Source organism: Mytilus edulis, chromosome 12, assembly GCF_963676685.1.
Source record: "Mytilus edulis chromosome 12, xbMytEdul2.2, whole genome shotgun sequence".
Taxonomy (NCBI): domain Eukaryota; kingdom Metazoa; phylum Mollusca; class Bivalvia; order Mytilida; family Mytilidae; genus Mytilus; species Mytilus edulis.
In genome coordinates, this window is record NC_092355.1 from 47,376,745 (window position 1) to 47,396,952 (window position 20,208).

The 20,208-nt window shown below is 33.6% G+C and overlaps 1 protein-coding gene across 1 annotated transcript; it reads left to right on the top strand.

Moving 5' to 3' along the window:
• The first annotated feature begins 253 nt into the window (after positions 1-253).
• On the top strand, positions 254-19,105 carry LOC139498663 (cytochrome P450 2B4-like). The gene is made up of 8 exons (XM_071287163.1): positions 254-979; positions 9,166-9,391; positions 11,302-11,422; positions 13,365-13,515; positions 16,352-16,488; positions 16,773-16,869; positions 17,692-17,895; positions 18,503-19,105. Exons 1-8 carry the CDS (start codon positions 595-597, stop codon positions 18,685-18,687), a joined length of 1,506 nt encoding a protein of 501 aa, XP_071143264.1. The 5' UTR covers positions 254-594; the 3' UTR covers positions 18,688-19,105.
• The last annotated feature ends 1,103 nt before the right edge of the window (positions 19,106-20,208 follow it).

The following is a 20,208-nucleotide window of genomic DNA, read 5'->3' on the forward strand; positions in this document are numbered from 1 at the left end:
AAGTACATATCTGAGAGTAATCGCAGTTACTAGAAATCCTGATGACAAGGATTAATTCCGTTCAATTAAAATATGCTACCGTTTAGTATCACACATTAATTCATATCATTAACCTAAGGTTAAATAGTCGTCAAAACATTTGTATACTTGACCCGTTGACGCTATAGTATGATCTAGTAAGTATAATACACAATGAAATCGATTTCTTATAGCCCGAGGAACTTAGGTATACATATATGAATGACAACACTGGCAGAGTTAAAATTGTAGAACGTGCTAGATATTATGTTAAATACTTATTCATAACAAGTTCAAAATGAAGAACGTTTTTAATGCCTATATTTAAATATCGATTATAAAACACGTATATGTACGAACACATCATACATGCCATAGGTTAGTGGATATAAATTCAAGTGTTCTGCACACAGGTTTTCAAACTTAGTATTAACAAATTCATCAGCTAAGCTTTGTAGGATAATTTATACATAGATAACCCGGTATGCTGAGGATAGTGGAATTCTTATAGTAGATCATAGTTTACAATTCACAGTGTATCACTATATTTAATTGTGTATTCTTGAACATGTTCAAATGATAAGTCACATTTTACAATCCGTTGATATATTTGTTATTTTAACATTTTTGATTACACTTCTCGTTGCTTACATTTTGTGGAACAATGTGACCCGCACTCCTATTAATATCCCTGGACCTACTCCGTGGCCGATTGTCGGTAATTTGCCTACATTGGTAGCTTCTTCCTTTCAAAATAAAAGTTCTCAGAACAGAAGTGATCGATTTTTAGAACTCCGGGAGAAATATGGAGATTTAGTGGGTCTCAGTTTTGGAAACTTTACTCAGGTTCTTGTCTTTGGATACGACAAGGTCCATAAAGTGTTGGTCCTGAATGCTGACAAGACAAAATTTCGACCATCAAATGCAGCTGTTGCAAAGAAACTGTTTCCAAAAGAAGCAGGTAAGAATTAATTTAGATAACATGTAATAGAATAGAGAATGGAAACGTGGAAGTTTTTAAAGAGACAAATTAAAAACAACCAAAGAGTTAAAAACAGCCTCAGGTCTTCAACGTACCCGGAAGAAGGCATCAGCTGGCCCTTACAATTATAATTTGTATTCCAGATCAACGTAATGGACGACACGCCATAGTCCGAAATATATAAATAGCATAATGATGAAGTTTTGTCATTGTTTTGGTTTTTATGAAATTTCTACATTCTGGCGAGAAAAGACGTTATATAAGTTACTTTACTATTCAAACAGCATATCATAAGGAATTCGTAAGGTACAAAATATGTTAGCTTTAATTCACCGTGTAGAACGCCACTTGCGGGGTGTCGGCTATGTTTGACATGGGGTGGCAATTTTGAAGCGACGAAAAAGTAAGAAGGTAAGTTCAAGCATCAATATTTCTTATTTCTAGAACTCTCAGTACCATATAATGTATTGCACGGAAGGAACCGCAACATAATCTATTTCCTGAAAGCAGAAGCAGTCGTTTTCAGTGCTCAGTTTTCTCAAACACCTCGCCCTAGTTTTCCGTGTTGCAGATTTTGAGGCTTTATATGCAAATTTCGGTATAAAAAACTACTTTACACAGCTACCCTCCGTATCATTTATATAGAAGTGTATTCCTCTCATTGACTTATACCAAATACCAGTTTCTTAGTTAAAATTAATTGGTTTTAAAACTGTTATTCATCAAAATATAAAGTGTCGCCCGGGGTGTCAGATTTTGCGTCGCAAGGGGTAGAGGCTTGTCATAAAAAAGAATACATTTTCTTATAAATCGATCTCTTTCTGATACTTTTTAATTTCAGATTTTATGAGGGCGCAAAGCGCCCGAAATGAAATATTGATTATATGATAAGATTAGAGTGAGATATAATAATGCATTGACCTTCAATTCTAATCAAATAACAGCTCTTTAAAGTACACCCCTGAATAAAAAATGTTACAATCCAGGTAATACCTTACTGCGCATGCCCATAGGTAACATCGTATACCTCGGGCTACAATAGATTGACTTTCAATGAAGCCAAACCTTAAACCTCAAACAATTATGTTTGATATAAAACAACAAAACCAATATCTGAACCAATAGAATATCATGTTCTTGTTCAAAAGATCTGATACGAAAGTAACCGATTCAGTAAACAATGGATATAGTTCACCATAGACATATTTCTATGCATCTGGATAATGAATAAACAAATTGACACCCAAAATACTAATTATCAGTTCACTAAGCAAAAAGCAAAATCCAACATCTGACCAAACATCTGAATACTGAACTGTTTGGACTGAATAGATACAAGGCGGTTACTTAAAAAAATAACTACAGAAAATAATCATTTGTATTATCAAATGTACATCAAAATATTTCACAGAGTATACACGTTAAAGTCAGTAATTACTTTATAGTCCACGAAAAAACTGCATACGAATGTTCTATATCATATTCCGCCACACTGCTACAAAACTGCAATTATTGTTTGGAATACCAGTCATATTCAAGTCCATCCAACTCTATCCTTTCTGAAAAATTTAATGATATAGATGTATATTTCAAGTTAGCATTCGAGAATAAACATTCTGTGTAATATTTCATATTTTATTGAATACTGTTTAGAAATACTTAGATCAAGAGTCGTCTTATTGTTATCATACCACATCTATTTGCAATGTATTTAATTTCTCTATAATAATGCATTTGGGTGGGATGGGTGGGAAATGCATTATTATATCTCACTCTAATCTTATCATATAATCAATATTTCATTTCGGGCGCTTTGCGCCCTCATAAAATCTGAAATTATATTTCTAAGATTTTCGTGAGATATAATAATGCACGTTTAAAGCAAGCTTACCATTTCTAAAACTTTATCTGCAAAACCCGCTTTTTCATTAGTCCTAAAATAAAATTTATTAAACGTTCTAGTGTTGGACCAATCTGCCATGGACATAATATCATCCATACTGATGCCACTCATCGCTGCCTTGCTAGTTGAGACCATGCGACAAGAATGTGCTTGAAACAATGAGATGTCGATTCCTGCCTCCTTCATAACCCATTTAATCCAATTTCCAACTGTCTGTGAAGATAGACCTTTAAAAGGTTTCTTAGTTGACCTTAATAAAGGATCAGGTTCATGTTTACTAACAGGCCTTAAATGTTCCGTTCTCAATTCATATTCATGTATACAAGAAATAACACATAATTTTTTCTTTGAAAATTTGCAGTATTTCACTGATCTGTTATTGCAATCTTTTTGTGTTTTAGACAGACCCGGTAAATGAAAAATTATACTACTTTTGTTTCTGGACATGAATCTTCTGTCTAACCTTGCAATTTCAGATATCCTTTTTGGCGCTGCCAAAGCCAATAAAATTGATAATTTTTTACCTAAAACTGAAAAATCAAGTTTTTTGTTTATTGGTAAAGCGGATAAATATTTAAGAACAATATCCAAATCCCATGAAAATTGGTATTTTGGTAAAGGTGGGTTATTTTGTAGAACACCTTTTATTAATTGTTTTACTATAGGTAATTGACCAATTGGGACACCATCGATATATGGCAGGACTGAAGATATGGCCGAACGGTGAACATTTAAAGTTCTGTATTGATACCCCTCTTTATACATCCAAGTCAAAAAATCTAAGATAGCGGCCAAAGGTGCTGAAAAGGGATCAATTTCCCGTGAGCTACACCAGCTAGACCACTTATTCCAGGCACTGTCGTAAGAAGATCTTGTTCCCGATTTCCAAGACCCAAGGAGTAATTCTTTAGTTTCCTCTGAAATTCCAATTGAGTTAAATGATCTCCGGAGACCGTCCACCCTGCTAGTTTTAATGTTTTGTTCAGAATCAGTGGGTGTGGCTCTTTCATTGGAGACAATACAGTGTTGTGACTCATGGGAAGTAACACTGGATAATCTACTGACATTTGAAGTAACAGAGGGTACCAAGCCTGGGATTGCCAAACTGGAGTTATCAGAATTATCTGACTGTTTTCCTCTCGAACTTTCGCCAGACACGTACTTATTAGACAGAACGGGGGAAAAGCATAACCCTTTATCTCTCTCCAGGATTGGAGAAGGGCATCTACCGCTTTCGCTTGGGGATCTGGCTTCCAGCTGAAATATTGATTCAGGTGAGTATTTGACCTGTCTGCAAACAGATCTACATTGCAAGGACCTATGCGTTTCATGAGACTTTTGAAAAGTATCGGACTTAACCGCCAATTGCTGAAATCCGCATAATGCCTGCTTTCCCAGTCTGCTATAACATTGCTTTTTCCTGGGATATAGTCCGCAGTGATTGTTAATTGCCTTTGAAGACACCAATCCCAAAACTGATTTGTTAGGGAATTTAGTCTTTTTGACACCGTTCCCCCATTTTGTTTACATAAACAATTGCTGTTGTGTTGTCCATTTGTATAAGAATATGCTTGTTTTGTAGATTTTTGGCATAAGATTGTACTGCGAACATTGCTGCTTTTAGTTCGAGTTGATTTATATGGAGGGATTTTTCCTCGTCTATCCAAAGCCCACCTATACTTATCTGTTGACATGTTGCTCCCCATCCCGACAGACTTGCATCCGACTGAATGGTTAAATGGGGTTCTGGTCTTAGTAACGCTTTCCCGTTCCAAGACCCCAGCTTGGTTACCCACCAATGCAACTCGTTCTGAACTTCCTCGTTTAACTGGATTTGGTGATCGTAATGGCCTCCCAAATGCAGGGCTTTTGTTTTCAATATTTGTAAACTGCGATAATGCAGAGGACCTGGAAGGACAGCTTGATTGGTTGCTGTTAACTGACCTATCAACTGAGCTAAATCTCTTGCTGACACTTTCTTGTGTTCTAGCATTAATTTTGAACTGTTCTTTATTTGCTCTACCTTCTCTTTCGGGAGAGACAAAGTCAACAACTTTGAGTTTACTGTATAACCCAGAAACTCCATTGTTTGTGAAGGTTCCATCACTGACTTGTTTGTATTGATCAGAAAACCTAAGCCCCTTAATATTGACAAAACTGTTGAGAGATCTGACAAAATTTTCTGATTTGACTGATTCATTATTAGAATATCGTCTAGGTAAACTATCAGACGTACACCTAAACGTCTCAATAAAGTCATGGGAACCTTCATCAGTTTTGTGAATATTCTTGGGGCTACTGCAATCCCAAACGGGAGGGACCTGAATTCCATTATTTTTCCCTGCCAAAAAAATCTGAGGTATTTTCTGTGTTCTTTTGCTATTTGCAATGTCAAATATGCATCGGTTAGGTCTATTTTTACCATCCAATCGTTCTTCAAAAGAAGATCTTTTAACAAATGAATTCCCTCCATTTTGAAATGTTCGTAACGTAAAAAAACATTTAGGCCTTTTAGATTTATAACAGGTCTTTGACCCCCTCCCTTCTTTGGTACTAGAAAAATGTTGCTTATGAACGAATCCTTTGTTAGGAAAGACTGTGTTATGGCCTTCTTGTTCAAAAGTCCTGTTATTTCTTTGTTTATCAAATCCTGATTCTCTTGATTGAAAAAGGCTTGATTTGGTATTTAATTTTGGAAAGGTGTTGCTAAGAAATCTAATTTTATTCCTTTTACACACTGGAGAACCCAAGGATCTTTTGTAATTGAGTTCCAATTCTGTAGGAAAAGGCTTACTCTTCCCCCTACAGGAATAGAATTTTGATTGATTATGCAATTCATTGGTAATTGGAAATAGTTTTGTATATGATTGAAAGTTTTCTCTTGACCTACCCGTTCTATCGGTTTGCAGGTTTCTTGAACACTTGGTTGTTCTGAGGTTGAGTCTGGATTTGGTTCTGGGTCTGGTTCTGGCGCTGATTCTGGCGCTGACCATAACTGTTCCCCTGTCTGTTCTGTGACTGGTTTCCCTGCCAAGGTCTCTTCCCTGAAACTTGTGGATGGAGAGCTTGTCTGCCGCCGACAGACTGCAGGTTGTTTGTGGGCCCCTGCTGAAAAAACTGATCATTTTTTCTATTAAAATGAGGTTTACCAGCATGTTTTGTCTTGTTAGAAAACAACAACATTTCTCTAAGTTCTTTGTTATCCTTGTTTTCTTTAGCCAAAGATTTTAGAAACTTATTACCAAAAAGTTGACCCTTAGATTTTGCCAAAGCTTTCTTGCCTTTCTTCTCATTTAAAAAATCTAGACTATCTGGCATTGTTTTAACTAACATTGCTTTTCTCCTGTCAGTGTTATAAACATAGTGAGCATTACCTGCTAGCACAATAGCCCTCTGTGTTAACTGAATTACATCAGAAGGGTCCATACCTTGATTATCTTTCTTAATCCTATGTGCTTCAGACCATAAACGGGACAGAGGACCCATAACATCTAGAATGCGTAGCTGTGTGTTTATTTTACTTCTCTCTAATCTAGCATTCCATTTTCTACCTTGAAAATAATTTTTCTTAAAAAATCTATCTGTTTCAAGAGCCGTTAATCCTTTAGACGAAGGAATAGGCCAATTCAAAGACATATCTTGTCTCGTCTTTTTACTTATACCCTTTAGAGCATACTTCTCTATATATTTGGTTACATGAGATGGTACTTTTTCTTTTTTATCTTTAGACAAAGAAGGTTCTGGGTCAAACGCTTCATTGTCTTCTGAACTCTCTGATTCAGAGTTACTAGAAGATGATTCACTGCTACTAGTATTTTCAGAGGAACTGCTAGAATGATTAACAACTTTCCTGTGTTTAATCTTACCTTTTCTGCTAGGTACGGAGTCGTCCCGTTTCCGTTTAGGGTTTTTGGTATCTAGGTCAGACCAGCTCTGTCTGACATCTTCTTCTGTCCCGTCGACTAACGACATTTCATCATCTTGACGAGAAGAGATATTTCTCCTCGCCTTGTGAGAAGAGCCCAAAGACTCGACTACCTTATCAGTTTCTACCGCCACTGCGGTAAAACTTACATTTTCATCAATGACCCTATGGTCTTCCGAATCAAGTGCACCGCTCTCTCGAGACGGTGTAGCCATCCCTAAAGGAATGTCATTGAGTTGGGCGTTAGCCATGCTAACTAAAATAATAAACCCACTAACCTTTAAATAATTTGGAAAAAAACGTCTTTACTCAAAGAGAGCTAAATTGAAAGTCGATCTATTGTAGCCCGAGGTATACGATGTTACCTATGGGCATGCGCAGTAAGGTATTACCTGGATTGTAACATTTTTTATTCAGGGGTGTACTTTAAAGAGCTGTTATTTGATTAGAATTGAAGGTCAATGCATTATTATATCTCACGAAAATCTTAGAAATATAATTCAAACACACCTACACAAATAGGAACATAAATGTAACCGAAATTCAACCTAGAAAAACACAGGTTACATCAAATTCTTCAAACTTTATTCAATTCCGGTTCGTTTAGAGATAGGTATATAGTCAGAGTAGACCTTCAAAGTATATATGATATGATAGATGGGTAACAGAAAACGGATAGTTCTAGCTGGGCGATTACGAACGAAACAACTGTCTTGAATCATTTTTTTTTTGTAAACCTGTTCCGTTGTATATTGTGTACAAGTCGTTGTTTTCTCATTGACAATTGTAGTGTCATCGTCTTCAGGATTACTTGAAGTTGTGTTGTCATTTGCTGAAAAAGATGCCGGTGGGTGTTTCATTGGATAGAGTGTTCTAGTTCTTTTAGGAGTAATGGATTTTTGCGGCGTGCACGAGTGCTTTTTAGATAAACCTGGTGTTGAACTATGATGCATTTTGGCTGGTGGAGGTTTTCTACCATGTTTTGGTTTATTTAGCCATAGCCTTGACTTTTTTTACCATGATAGTGACTGAAAAGGAAAAGCAATCGTTTACCAGCTTGAAAACTAAATATTTTAAGCCATTTTTTTTACTATGAATGAAATCAAAAGCACATGTTTTATACCACCAAAAACAGGCAAAATGAAAAACCCTTATTTTGTCATTGTAAAGTAGATGTGAATGAAATCAAAAGCATATATTTTATAAGACCAAAAACAGGCAAAATGAAAAATCCTTGTTTTGTCATGGTAAAGTAGATGTGTTTGAAATAAAATGTATCATATGAAGACTAATTTACAAGCAAAAATGTATTTTTTTTATGACAAGCCTCTACCCCTTGCGACGCAAAATCTGACACCCCGAGCGACACTTTATATTTTGATGAATAACAGTTTTATAACCAATTAATTTTAACTAAGAAACTGGTATTTGGTATAAGTCAATGAGAGGAATACAATTCTATATAAATGATACGGGGGATGGCTGTGTAAAGTAGTTTTTATACCGAAATTTGCATATAAAGCCTCAAAATCTGCAACACGGAAAACTAGGGCGAGGTGTTTGAGAAAACTGAGCACTGAAAACGACTGCTTCTGCTTTCAGGAAATAGATTATGTTGCGGTTCCTTCCGTGCAATACATTATATGGTACTGAGAGTTCTAGAAATAAGAAATTTTGATGCTTGAACTTACCGTCTTACTTTTTCGTCGCTTCAAAATTGCCACCCCATGTCAAACATAGCCGACACCCCGCATGTGGCGTTCTACACGGTGTAATTGATAATATGTAATTTTATTATAGGATACAGGTTCGTGGTTATCTTCTTTTGTGATTCTTAAGGGCATATAACATGTACGATACGGATCGGACTGACATATATCTGAAAATAGGTCTTGATTTAAAGTATATTGTTCTTGATTTATTTCGATAGAGCATATCAAAATTGACTTTGGGTCCAATTCTAAATATATTTAGCGTAAAATCTCTTTTGAATAGTATTACAACAACAATTTAAATATGAAAACTCGTCTAATATGATGATTTGAAAATTGCAATCTATTATTTGCAAAATTTCTTGCTCCCACGTGGCCACTAAACAATACAAATGTTTTTGCTTTATGCCATTTGAAGTTGCACATATTGGTTAGCTTTGGACATTCACACGAATGACGAACTCAGTTTAAATGCCACGCTTATAATTTATAATAGACTTTAGAACTATAGTTCTCCATACACCAGCTGTAGTCCTTTAGATAATAACAAAACTTAAAATATAATTATCAAAACTTTAATGTTCATTATTATTAAACATTAAACCTAAATCATATTTTTTAATAGGAGTTGTCCTCAGTAATGGACAGGAATGGGTGGACTTACGAAGATTTACTATGGTCGCGCTCAAAGACTTTGGAGTTGGTAAAAAATCATTAGAAGAGAAAATACAGGAAGAAGCACGATTTCTAGTAGAACTGCTATCAAAGCAAAATAAAAAACCTTTTGATGTCAGTAAAGTCTTTTCAAAGGCCACGTCGAATATAATATCCAGTATAATTTTTGGATCAAGGTACGCACATATAAAATGACATTCAGTTTTTTACTCGCAGGTACAGTCATTGAGTTGTTTGGGGGTAATCCTATCTGATATCATCTGGCCTAAGACCACAATTAATCCCCATTGTCGTAGTCGTAGAAATATAGTTCCTAATTATTATATGGAGTATTTCTTCCTAAATAATCTGTCTACTGTTATCATGGTTATATTTGAAATGTTTACTATTTAAGTGGTACTTTCAGTTGCATATATATTGAAATAAGTAAATCTTGTGGAAACAAATATTGTTGAAAGTGAAAGTAGTGATTTGGCCAAAATGAAAGTAGGGTACAACATGTACAATTAGCCTTTGTCATTTATCAAGCACTGATGGATTGTTTTGGGATAAGCATATTTTTTTTAATTTAACTTGACTTTAATCTAAAAATGCATGGTAGCCAAGGGGAAGAACAATTGTGTTCAGAGGCCTTCTGACCAAATTAAGATCAATAACATGAATAATTCAGTTTGAGAGAAACTTTGATTTTATCACATTTACAATTAAGCCATATGATTGATATGGAGGAATTGGGGGAATAAATTTAACTTTAATTTTGTTTTAATTGAAAATCCACAATTTTCACTTTTGTACGGTAAAGCGATTTTTAAATGAATGCTGTAAAAAATTGACACTCTATAACGGTCACTTTAGTATTATCATAATAAATGTCAATATAATTTAAAGCATTAAGCTAATATAGACATTTTATAAGTTTTTTATACATCTTTATCCGGTCAAATCGATTACACACATAATTTAAATGATCGATGGAATGACATTTACCCTGTCACAACTTATTATGGAAGAGATACTACAAAATGAACAATGATTCTTTAGTTAGGGTAGCGGTCATTTATTTATTGCTATAACATCAAAATTGGGACGACAAAAGAAGGATAAATTAAAATAATATGTAGTATAAATCGTAAATAAATACTTCAATGAACCTCAATTTGTTTCAAACGAAACCAGTGTTACGAATGTTATGAATTTATCATTGAAACGGCCATCAAAATTATCTTTATCCTTGGTTGCTATAAGAAGCCATTCCCTCTCAAGTCAAACTACGGCATATATTACAGGGTTCATAAAATTCGCAGTAAACAAATCAAACTCCTGATAATTATGATGGAGGACCTAGGCAGCGATCCTGGTACCTCTAGCAATTTGGATGGACATATCCAACTGGTAGACTTCGATTGGCTCACGATGCGACATCGCGATTTTTTTTTTGGCTTGATTTGTTTTTTGTAATCTTTCCAAAACGTTTCTTTTGTCGAAATTAAAAGTATTTGTCATTTAATTAAGTGTCTGATCAAAACCAATCTCTTTACTGTAAAATAATATTCGTAAATTATGGATTGTCCGTTTTAACCAAATTAAAGTATAATGTATCTCCTCACAAAGCTTAAAAATAACAATGAATGGGCTCGATAATATACAGCACAATTAGGTGTGTATTATAGTCTATACGCCATCCTATTAACCATCCAGGTGACCTTGAAGAATGCCAACGGTAATATGACCTTATATAAACATACAAACAAATATAGATATACAGCAAACTCTTGCAATTGAATTTTTCTATGTCTGTTTGATTTCACGCTTCAGAACAATAGAATTAATAACTTGTTTTCATTTTTATGGAAGTTGAATTGTTTATTGCTTATTATTTTGAAACATATAATGAACTCTCAGCATTGAAAAAATCAGATGCAGGGTGATTGTATAGTTGTAATGCAAAATATCCGGTAAAATATAATGGCTCCTCGGGCCGTTTAGTTTATAAAGTTTTGGTACCAAATACCTGTTTACATTATAATAAATATTTCAGTTCAATACAAAATTACAGATTATATGTATGTTTACTTTCTCGTTTCAGATTTGACTTTAACGATCCAGTTTTTATACGTCTACTTGGAAATATAGACTATTTATTTAAAAATAATGCGGGAGTGGAAAATATGATACCTTTACTTACTTATCTGAATCCATTTAGTAAGGTAAGACAAGAAATGATTTGATTTGATATTTGGTGTTTTAGCGTCACTTTTAAATACCGCCTTTTCCCCTACGGTCAGTTTTTATTGGTTGACGAAGCCGGAGTGCCCGGAGAAAACCACCGAACTTCGTTAGGAAAATTGACAATTCCAGTCAATTAAGATTGGAGTCGAGTGCACAAGGATGAGCAGGGTTCCAACTCACAACTGCAGTGTTGACAGTGATTACAATATCGACTACATAGACTTCTCCACCACCGAGGCCCCGTAAGGACAACAATTGAGTTCAACTTACACGGTGAATAAAATCATCATAGATGCCAAGACTAAAATTATACACCTACACCAGACGCGCATATCTTCTACGAAAGACTCATCATTGACATTAAATTATTGTTACTGACAGATTATGTCTTCACAAGTTAAATGCATCAGATAAGGTGATTATAAGTTATTTGGGTCTATATAAAATACAGCTTTCTTCATCTTTAGTTAAGTTATGAAGTCATATATATTCATTTTCGTTGTATAGGTCTTCAAGTTGGTCTAGATCGTCGGATCTCAATGTTTTAGTTTGGGGCGTTTCCTAATGAGGGAATATCTACACAAATACAAGTACTAACGTATGTCTGTAGCACTTTTAAGTTTTGAAATTGATCGTTCCTAATTATGGTAAAACTAGAAAAATTCAAGTACTAACGTATGCCTTTTATACCCAGGGTTTGGAATGGAGCATTCCTAATGAATGAGGGCATATATAGAAAAACACCAGTACTAACGTATGTCATTGGCATTCCATGTTTTGACAATCGCATAATCCAACCAGATTGTGTAAATTGGTCTGTAAAATTGCAAGTTCCTTTGGTTCTCTCAACTATTGGCTGCTACTAGTCCGTATTCAGATCAAATCAAAAATGCAGTAGATGCATAGTTTTATTCTTAGTATGTCTAACAAAGTTGTACTTATGGTACTAAAATTCTTTCTTTATATCCATGCCGTTGGGTGAAAAGATAGCCACATCTATGATATATATGATGCCTTTGGTTGACTTAGTTTTAAGCTGATTAATTTTACGATTTTATCAAAACCCAAGGTAAAACAATGTGGAACTTCAATTTGTTTGGCCATTTGTTTAGGCCCCTTTTTATATTTTCATAGGTCCCTATGTAGTTATGAATCATCTGCCCTCCAGCATAGATTGTTTTCACTGTTGTAATAAGATTAATCAAGAAAATTGCAACAAATCCGCAAAACATATTAATTAATAATCTACTTTACTTTCTTACAATATACTAAGTAAATATTAGTGGTTGCCGTACCAAGATAAAACAAATTGATGCAAATACCAAATATTTGAAGAAAAAAAAATCGTTCCTGCAAATAGTGATACGACGAAAAATCCTTTTTCTTTTTTTTTTAGTTTTCTAGTTTGTAATCTTCTAAATTAATATTTAAAAAAATATATATAGAATTATCTAGAAATTATGAAGACATCAGTATGCAAGAATAACTGAGACCCCTCACATGTTTTGGTGGGGTTCATATTGATCAGTCTTCAGTTTTGTGTGTTGTGTTTTGTTGTGTTTTGTATACTGTTGTTTATCGTTTGGTCGTTATTTTGTTTTTTTACATCGGATTGCTAGTTGGTTTTCGACTTATGTGTTTGATAATCCCTTTGGTATTTTAACCTATTGTATTAGGTAAAATAAACTGTTTTAAACGATAAATACTTTTCAAAGCATTGTAATTTCTTCATCAGTTCTGCGACGCTTTAAATCGACCCAAGGAAAAAACAGCAATTAAAACATTGGAAAATATAATCATATATGAATAAGAAAATACATATGTTGTAGTTCATTCTGAAACACTAAAAAAGATTGATAACTCCTTACTATATTAGTTTAAATGACATACATTTAGACCCTGTTTTGTTATTTTTCATAGGTACCCAAGATCATAAAGAATCGCATAGAAATTCAAGATTATATTCGTTCTAGGATAGACGACGAACGACGATCGTTTGATCCAAACAATGTTCGACACTTTTTGGATCTATACCTTCAACAGGAAGGAAAGTCTAACAGTAAAATATCAGGTAAGTTAGTATTTGTTTCCATATTCAAACACTTCCAGATAATATAACAGATTGTTTGCATAATGATTTATTTGACCGTTACCTATCATAGCAGTCCTTATAGATTTGTGCAGTATTTATTTGGGAACCATGTTCATTTACACATCCCGAATCACATCACCCTATGAGTCGATACCGCTTTATATATATATATATATAGACTGTAAGTCTCTGGAGGTAGAGAGTCGATACCGCTTTATATATAGACTGTAAGTCTCTGGAGGTAGAGAGTCGATACCACTTTATATATAGACTGTAAGTCTCTGGAGGTAGAGAGTCGATACCGCTTTATATATAGACTGTAAGTCTCTGGAGGTAGAGAGTCGATACCGCTTTATATATAGACTGTAAGTCTCTGGAGGTAGAGAGTCGATACCGCTTTATATATAGACTGTAAGTCTCTGGAGGTAGAGAGTCGATACCGCTTTATATATAGACTGTAAGTCTCTGGTGGTAGAAAGTCGATACCGCTTTATATATAGACTGTAAGTCTCTGGAGGTAGAGAGTCGATACCGCTTTATATATAGACTGTAAGTCTCTGGAGGTAGAGAGTCGATACCGCTTTATATATAGACTGTAACGCTCTGGAGGTAGAGAGTCGATACCGCTTTATATATAGACTGTAAGTCTCTGGAGGTTGAGAGTCGATACCGCTTTATATATAGACTGTAAGTCTCTGGAGGTAGAGAGTCAATACCGCTTTATATATAGACTGTAAGTCTTTGGTGGTAGAGAGTCGATACCGCTTAATATATAGACTGTAATTCTCTGGAGGTAGAGAGTCGATATCGCTTTATATATAGACTGTAAGTCTCTGAAGGTTGAGAGTCGATACCGCTTTATATATAGACTGTAAGTCTCTGGAGGTAGAGAGTCGATACTGCTTTATAAATAGACTGTTAGTATCTGGAGGTAGAGAGTCGATACCGCTTTATATATAAACTGTAAGTCTCTGGAAGTAGAGAGTCGATGCCGCTTTATATATAGACTGTAAGTCTCTGGAGGTAGAGAGTCGATACCGCTTTATATATAGACTGTAAGTCTCTGGAGGTAGAGATTCGATACCGCTTTATATATAGACTGTAAGTCTCTGGAGGTAGAGAGTCGATACCACTTTATATATAGACTGTAAGTCTCTGGAGGTAGAGAGTCGATACCGCTTGATATATAGACTGTAACGCTCTGGGTGTAGACTGCTTGTGTGTATTAACAATTCAGTTATCAATGGTTTGATACTAAAATTGCTTATCACATTATTTTCTAAAAGTCGTTTTTGATGAAAACAATTAGATCCTAATGCAAAGTTAAGTTGAAAGTTGTCGAATTTGACTATTCTATTTAGGTCCATTTCAACGTCTTTGTGCATCTATATCTGATACAAAAGTAAAACAGCAAATTTTTATTAGAGTTTCATTCATATATATTGAAGTTTATTCTCTGGACAATAAATATTATACGTTTAGAAATGTTTTAAATGGTTAGATTTCACTTTCTAACGGTCAGTAACTAAGGTAAGTTAGTATTTTGAAATACGATCTTTTCTTTTGGTATGAAATTTGTTAAATAATAAACAAATAAGTCACATGTTGTGCCTTGAATTCTGTTCTATTCACACCATTCAGAAGCGGACAAAAAGTATAAATACGACTAGTGTTTGTGTTAAAATTCAGAAATATACCTATGGTGTCACATTGTTTATGTTTGAAATCAGGAGTATACCTATGATGTCACATTGCTTATGTTTGAAATCAGGAGTTTACCTATGATGTTGTAAATATTTGTTCCAAATTCCCCCTTTTAACTGATTTTCTGTGTTCTGCTAGCTAAAACGAGTAAAATGGCCTTGTATTTTTTAAAATTGGTTTAGTAATGAATATTTTATGAAGGTTAGCAGTTGACACCGAAACGCGACAAAAACTGATCTAAAGAAAGGTGCCAAGTCAAAGTGTAAAATCTTGTTTCTACCTCAATTTTTTGCAACATATTTAAAACTATACTTCTTTTGTCAGTTTTTTTTATGTTGAATATCTCAATAATATCTCTAATGATGCAAAATTGTACAAAATTTAGCAATTTTAAGCAGGAAAATGTTAATCTTTATGTTTATTGTACACCAAAGACTTGATTGAATAACTTGGTAATAGGGAATCAATTATTAACATCTGAATCAATTATACATTTGATATATGTTAAATAAATACAATTTACATATATTGTCATTCTTAAACACTCAATCCCATCAGAAGTTTATTTATAATCTAAATATCAATAGATTTGTGGTATGAAAAGTCTTAAATTATACAATTTTGAGCTTAGAAAGTATGCCATAAGGTAGCAGTAAACAGTTAGGAAAAGATATCAAAATTTGCCCGCATAAATTTTACATTTTCATTGCTTTCTTGCAATATTAAGCTTACTATTTGTGACATATATGTGCATATGTATGTAATCAGATTCTTCCATAGATTTTATATCCAGTATATAAAATGGTTAAATATAGTTTCTTTTGGGTTTATCCATGGAAACAATCTGCATTTATTTGCTATAAAATATTGCAAAAAGGAAGGAAAGATGTCACATATTTCCGGAGCACCTGCGATCACCACTAGTTTTTTGGTTGGGTTCGTGTTCCTTATTCTTTAGTTTTCTATCATGTGTCATGATTGTCTGTTTGCCTTTTTCATTTTTAGCCATGGCGTTGTCAGTTTAATTTCGATTTATGATTTTGACTTGCCTCTGGTATCTTTTGTCCCTCTTTTACCCATTTATTAACAATGTCTTCTTTTTTTATTTCAGAGAACCACTTGTTTCTCACTATAGCTGATCTGTATCTAGCTGGCACTGATACAACATCTGTAACATTACAATGGACCATGCTCTACATGATAAAATATCCGGATATGCAGAAAAAATGCAGAAATCAAATTTTGGAGGTATTGTATGCTTAAACGTTGATACAGTATTAAAATGGAGTTAATACATTTTCAGCAGTTGACAATGGTTTTCAAGATACCTGGACCACTGTTATCTTTTCGTTTTGCTTTTTTGATGTTGTGATTTTGTTTTACCACCAATTTACATTGTCTGTGTAATGCTAATTCAGATTTATATTTATAATTGATTTATAAGTCTGCTAAAGGGATTGACAATGGAGCGAGACACAACCTGCCTGTATGATAATGTGTAAAGTTATCAAGTTGTTTAATTTTGAATTCAGGTGATTGGTGAAGATAGAGACCCAGTGGGCAAAGACAAAGATAACTTACCGTATGTAATGGCCATCTTACAAGAAGTACAGAGAATAGCAACTATAGGTATTTACAAATACACAACTCAGCTCCATATTCTTAAATTGAAATGTAAAGAATCTACTTTTGTTAATTTATTTTGTTTCTTTCTCTGTACCTTTATAAATAAGTGTAAGAGAATGATTTATCTTCTTTCAAGATTTAGATCCGTGTTGCGCTGATTGTGAAATTTTATAAATTCGACAGCTTTTGTTGATTTTGATATTGCATATGAAACAAGACGCTATCGAATAAACAGAATGAAAGTTGAATTGTTACATGTTATATAAATATTTTGATTTGCAATTATGAAAGCAGTTGTAAATTGAAATAAAATTGAGAATGGAAATGGGGAATGATTCAAAGAGACAACAACCCGATCATAGAACGGACAACAGCAGAAGGTCACCAATAGGTCTTCAATGCAGCGAGAAATTCCTGCACCCGGAGGCGTCCTTCAGCTGGCCCCTAAACAAATATATAAACTAGTGAAACTCCATTAAAATGTTGTTAAATATGTATTTATAATATGAAAGACACTAGAAGAATATATGATTTTCATTTTTATACGAAAATGTCAGTCTCGATAACATTACAATGCAGTAGCACTAAGCGTTTAAATAAATATTGCTGTCGAATATTGAAGGTCAATGCAGAAAGTTAGAAAGGGAAGTTTATCTTATGTTAGTAAATATAGGCAATGATATAATGGCTATACGGAACACAATTATTAAATAAAAATGCACAAATATGCATCCTTTATTTGATAACTTCGGGTCGCTATCTCATTGATGTTAATCTCCTTTTTTATCATATTAAGTATAGAATAATGTTTTTTTATAATTCCAGTACCTCTAGCCGTACCACATCTTGCAGTTGAAGACATTGAAGTAGATGGAATGACAATTCCAAAGAATGCTATAATATTTCCTAGCTTGATGTCGGTACATCGTGATCCATCTTTATGGGAGGAACCGGATGTATTCAGACCAGAGCGATTTTTACAAAATGACAAATTTGTTAAAAGAGAAGGTTTTTCTGCTTTTTCAATGGGTTAGTTCTCATATATAGAATATAAATCAGTATTGTTACGTGCAAAATACAAGAGACTAGAGATAACTCCCCTCATGGGGTGTCCAAGTAATCACATATTCAAATTTCTTTTGCCAAACACATAATTATTATTTATTATTTATTTTTAAACTACATAATTTATCAAATAATCTAATAATTCTGAAATATTTTGTCTGGTAATCAAATAGCCACCAGGAATTGGCAACATAATCACTTAACCAAAAACACTACGAGGAGGCTTCTGAATTGGTCCTGTTTTGCCATTGGCACAATTTGTGTTGCTTATTTGATATTTGTATCTATATTCAGTAAGTTATCATCGTTGCATCAATTATAAATGAATACTATCTTAGATTAGGACTAGCTACAAATGTATCAAAGTATGAAACTCCTCCCTCATAATTTAAAAAGGATATCGACTTTGTATTAACTTTTTCACAGACTTTTAAGTGTGTTAAAAATATCTACATTTGACTAACAACTTCCATAACATTTTTGTATTTTCACTGTAACTTTGAATTCTGTTGTTCTGCTTGATTCCTTTTTTTGCAGATAGAAAATAACGTTTATATTTTTTCTAATGCAGGTCCTCGAATTTGTTTAGGAAAGCAATTAGCTGAATCTGAACTTTTCTTGATATTCGTATCCATATTACAACGATTTGACCTGTCTAAAGCTGATGAGAATGATGATTTACCTATAGATGGGACCATGACTGGGTTAACACAGCAACCAAAGAATTTTCAAATGTGTTTTCTACCAAGACAGTAAACTGAATCGTTTATAACACAGTTTTCTACCAAGACAGTAAACTGAATCTATTCTAAGACTGTTTTTTTACCAAGACTGTAAACTGGATCTTTTATAAGACTGTTTTGTTTTTACCAAGACACTAGAGTGAATCTATTTTAAGACTGTTTTTGAACATGACTGTAAACTGAATGTATTATAAGGCTGTTGTTTTTCCAAGACAAAACTGGAAATATTATAAGACTCTTTTTTTTTTAACAAAACAGTACACTGAATCTCTGATTAGACTGTTTTATATAAATGTGATAAAATGATTAGCTTTGATTTCTTGCTGAATGTATTATAAGACTGTTTTTTTTTAACAAGACAGTAAACTGAATGTATTATAAGACTGTTGTTTACAAAGACAGTAAACTGAATCTTTATACATTGTAAATGATTTGCTTTGAATTTCTTTATTAATTACAATTACACATTCTAATAATTATGTATCATTATTCAAACAATTTAATGCCACACAGAATGCAGAAATAGGGATGGAAATGCGTAGGTTCATTTGAAAGGAATTTGAACAATAACGTTACGGTTTAATCCAATACTTAAAGAAAATTGCTAGTGGACAACACAATATTTGATTACTTAAACATCTTCTACGTTTTTAAAAGAGAAACAAAACATACAACATGACTAACTATTTTCAAAAAAGTGAAAATTCAAAAGTGATGGCTGGCGCTATACTACTGCATGAGGAAAACGTAAAATACATGTTCCAGATAATTTAAATCTCATTTAAATCATTGTATAATGTGATACAATTGTAAAAACCAAGACACCAAAGACTAAAAATGACGAGACAATCAGTATTATTCAACCAATGATCTGATACCTGCCTTGTAACGTCCAGTCTACCCCTGTCTACACAAAAAGACAGATAAAATCAAGCAAACATGAAAAACGAAACAAAAATTGCAGAAGTTAAAAAAAAAAGAAATAAGACAACAAAAAAAAAGATGGTATTATTTTAAAAAAAACACCCATATACTCTTTAACAAGTGCAAACTTCTGTTAGAGATATTTTCCTTGATTTACAACTTTTATGTTTATGAAAAAATGCATGACAGACAAATAGAGCTGATATGATAAATATGGTAAAGATTGAAATGTGATTTTACTGGAATCTGGCCTTTTAACATATAAACCAGATTGCTACATCTGCTCAACCCATTTAATCACTTATTACAAAGAACGTCAAATTTGAGCAGGAAAAGCATGTCAGCTACCAACGTTAATAATTGGTCGTCTTCTATCATCATCTAACTCTATTGTTGGTGTTCAAAAGCAAAAATCGGGCCGGAACATTAAATACAATTTGAAGAGGATTCAAATTTGTTTTGTCTGAAACTGTAAGTAGGAACACGTATACTTAGCATTTGACCGGTGATTTTTTTCTAATCACATGGTAGAATATACCAACATTATTTTCTGTAAAAAAGGATCAATGCCATAGACTTCATGTATAGCAAACAATCATAATATCCGATT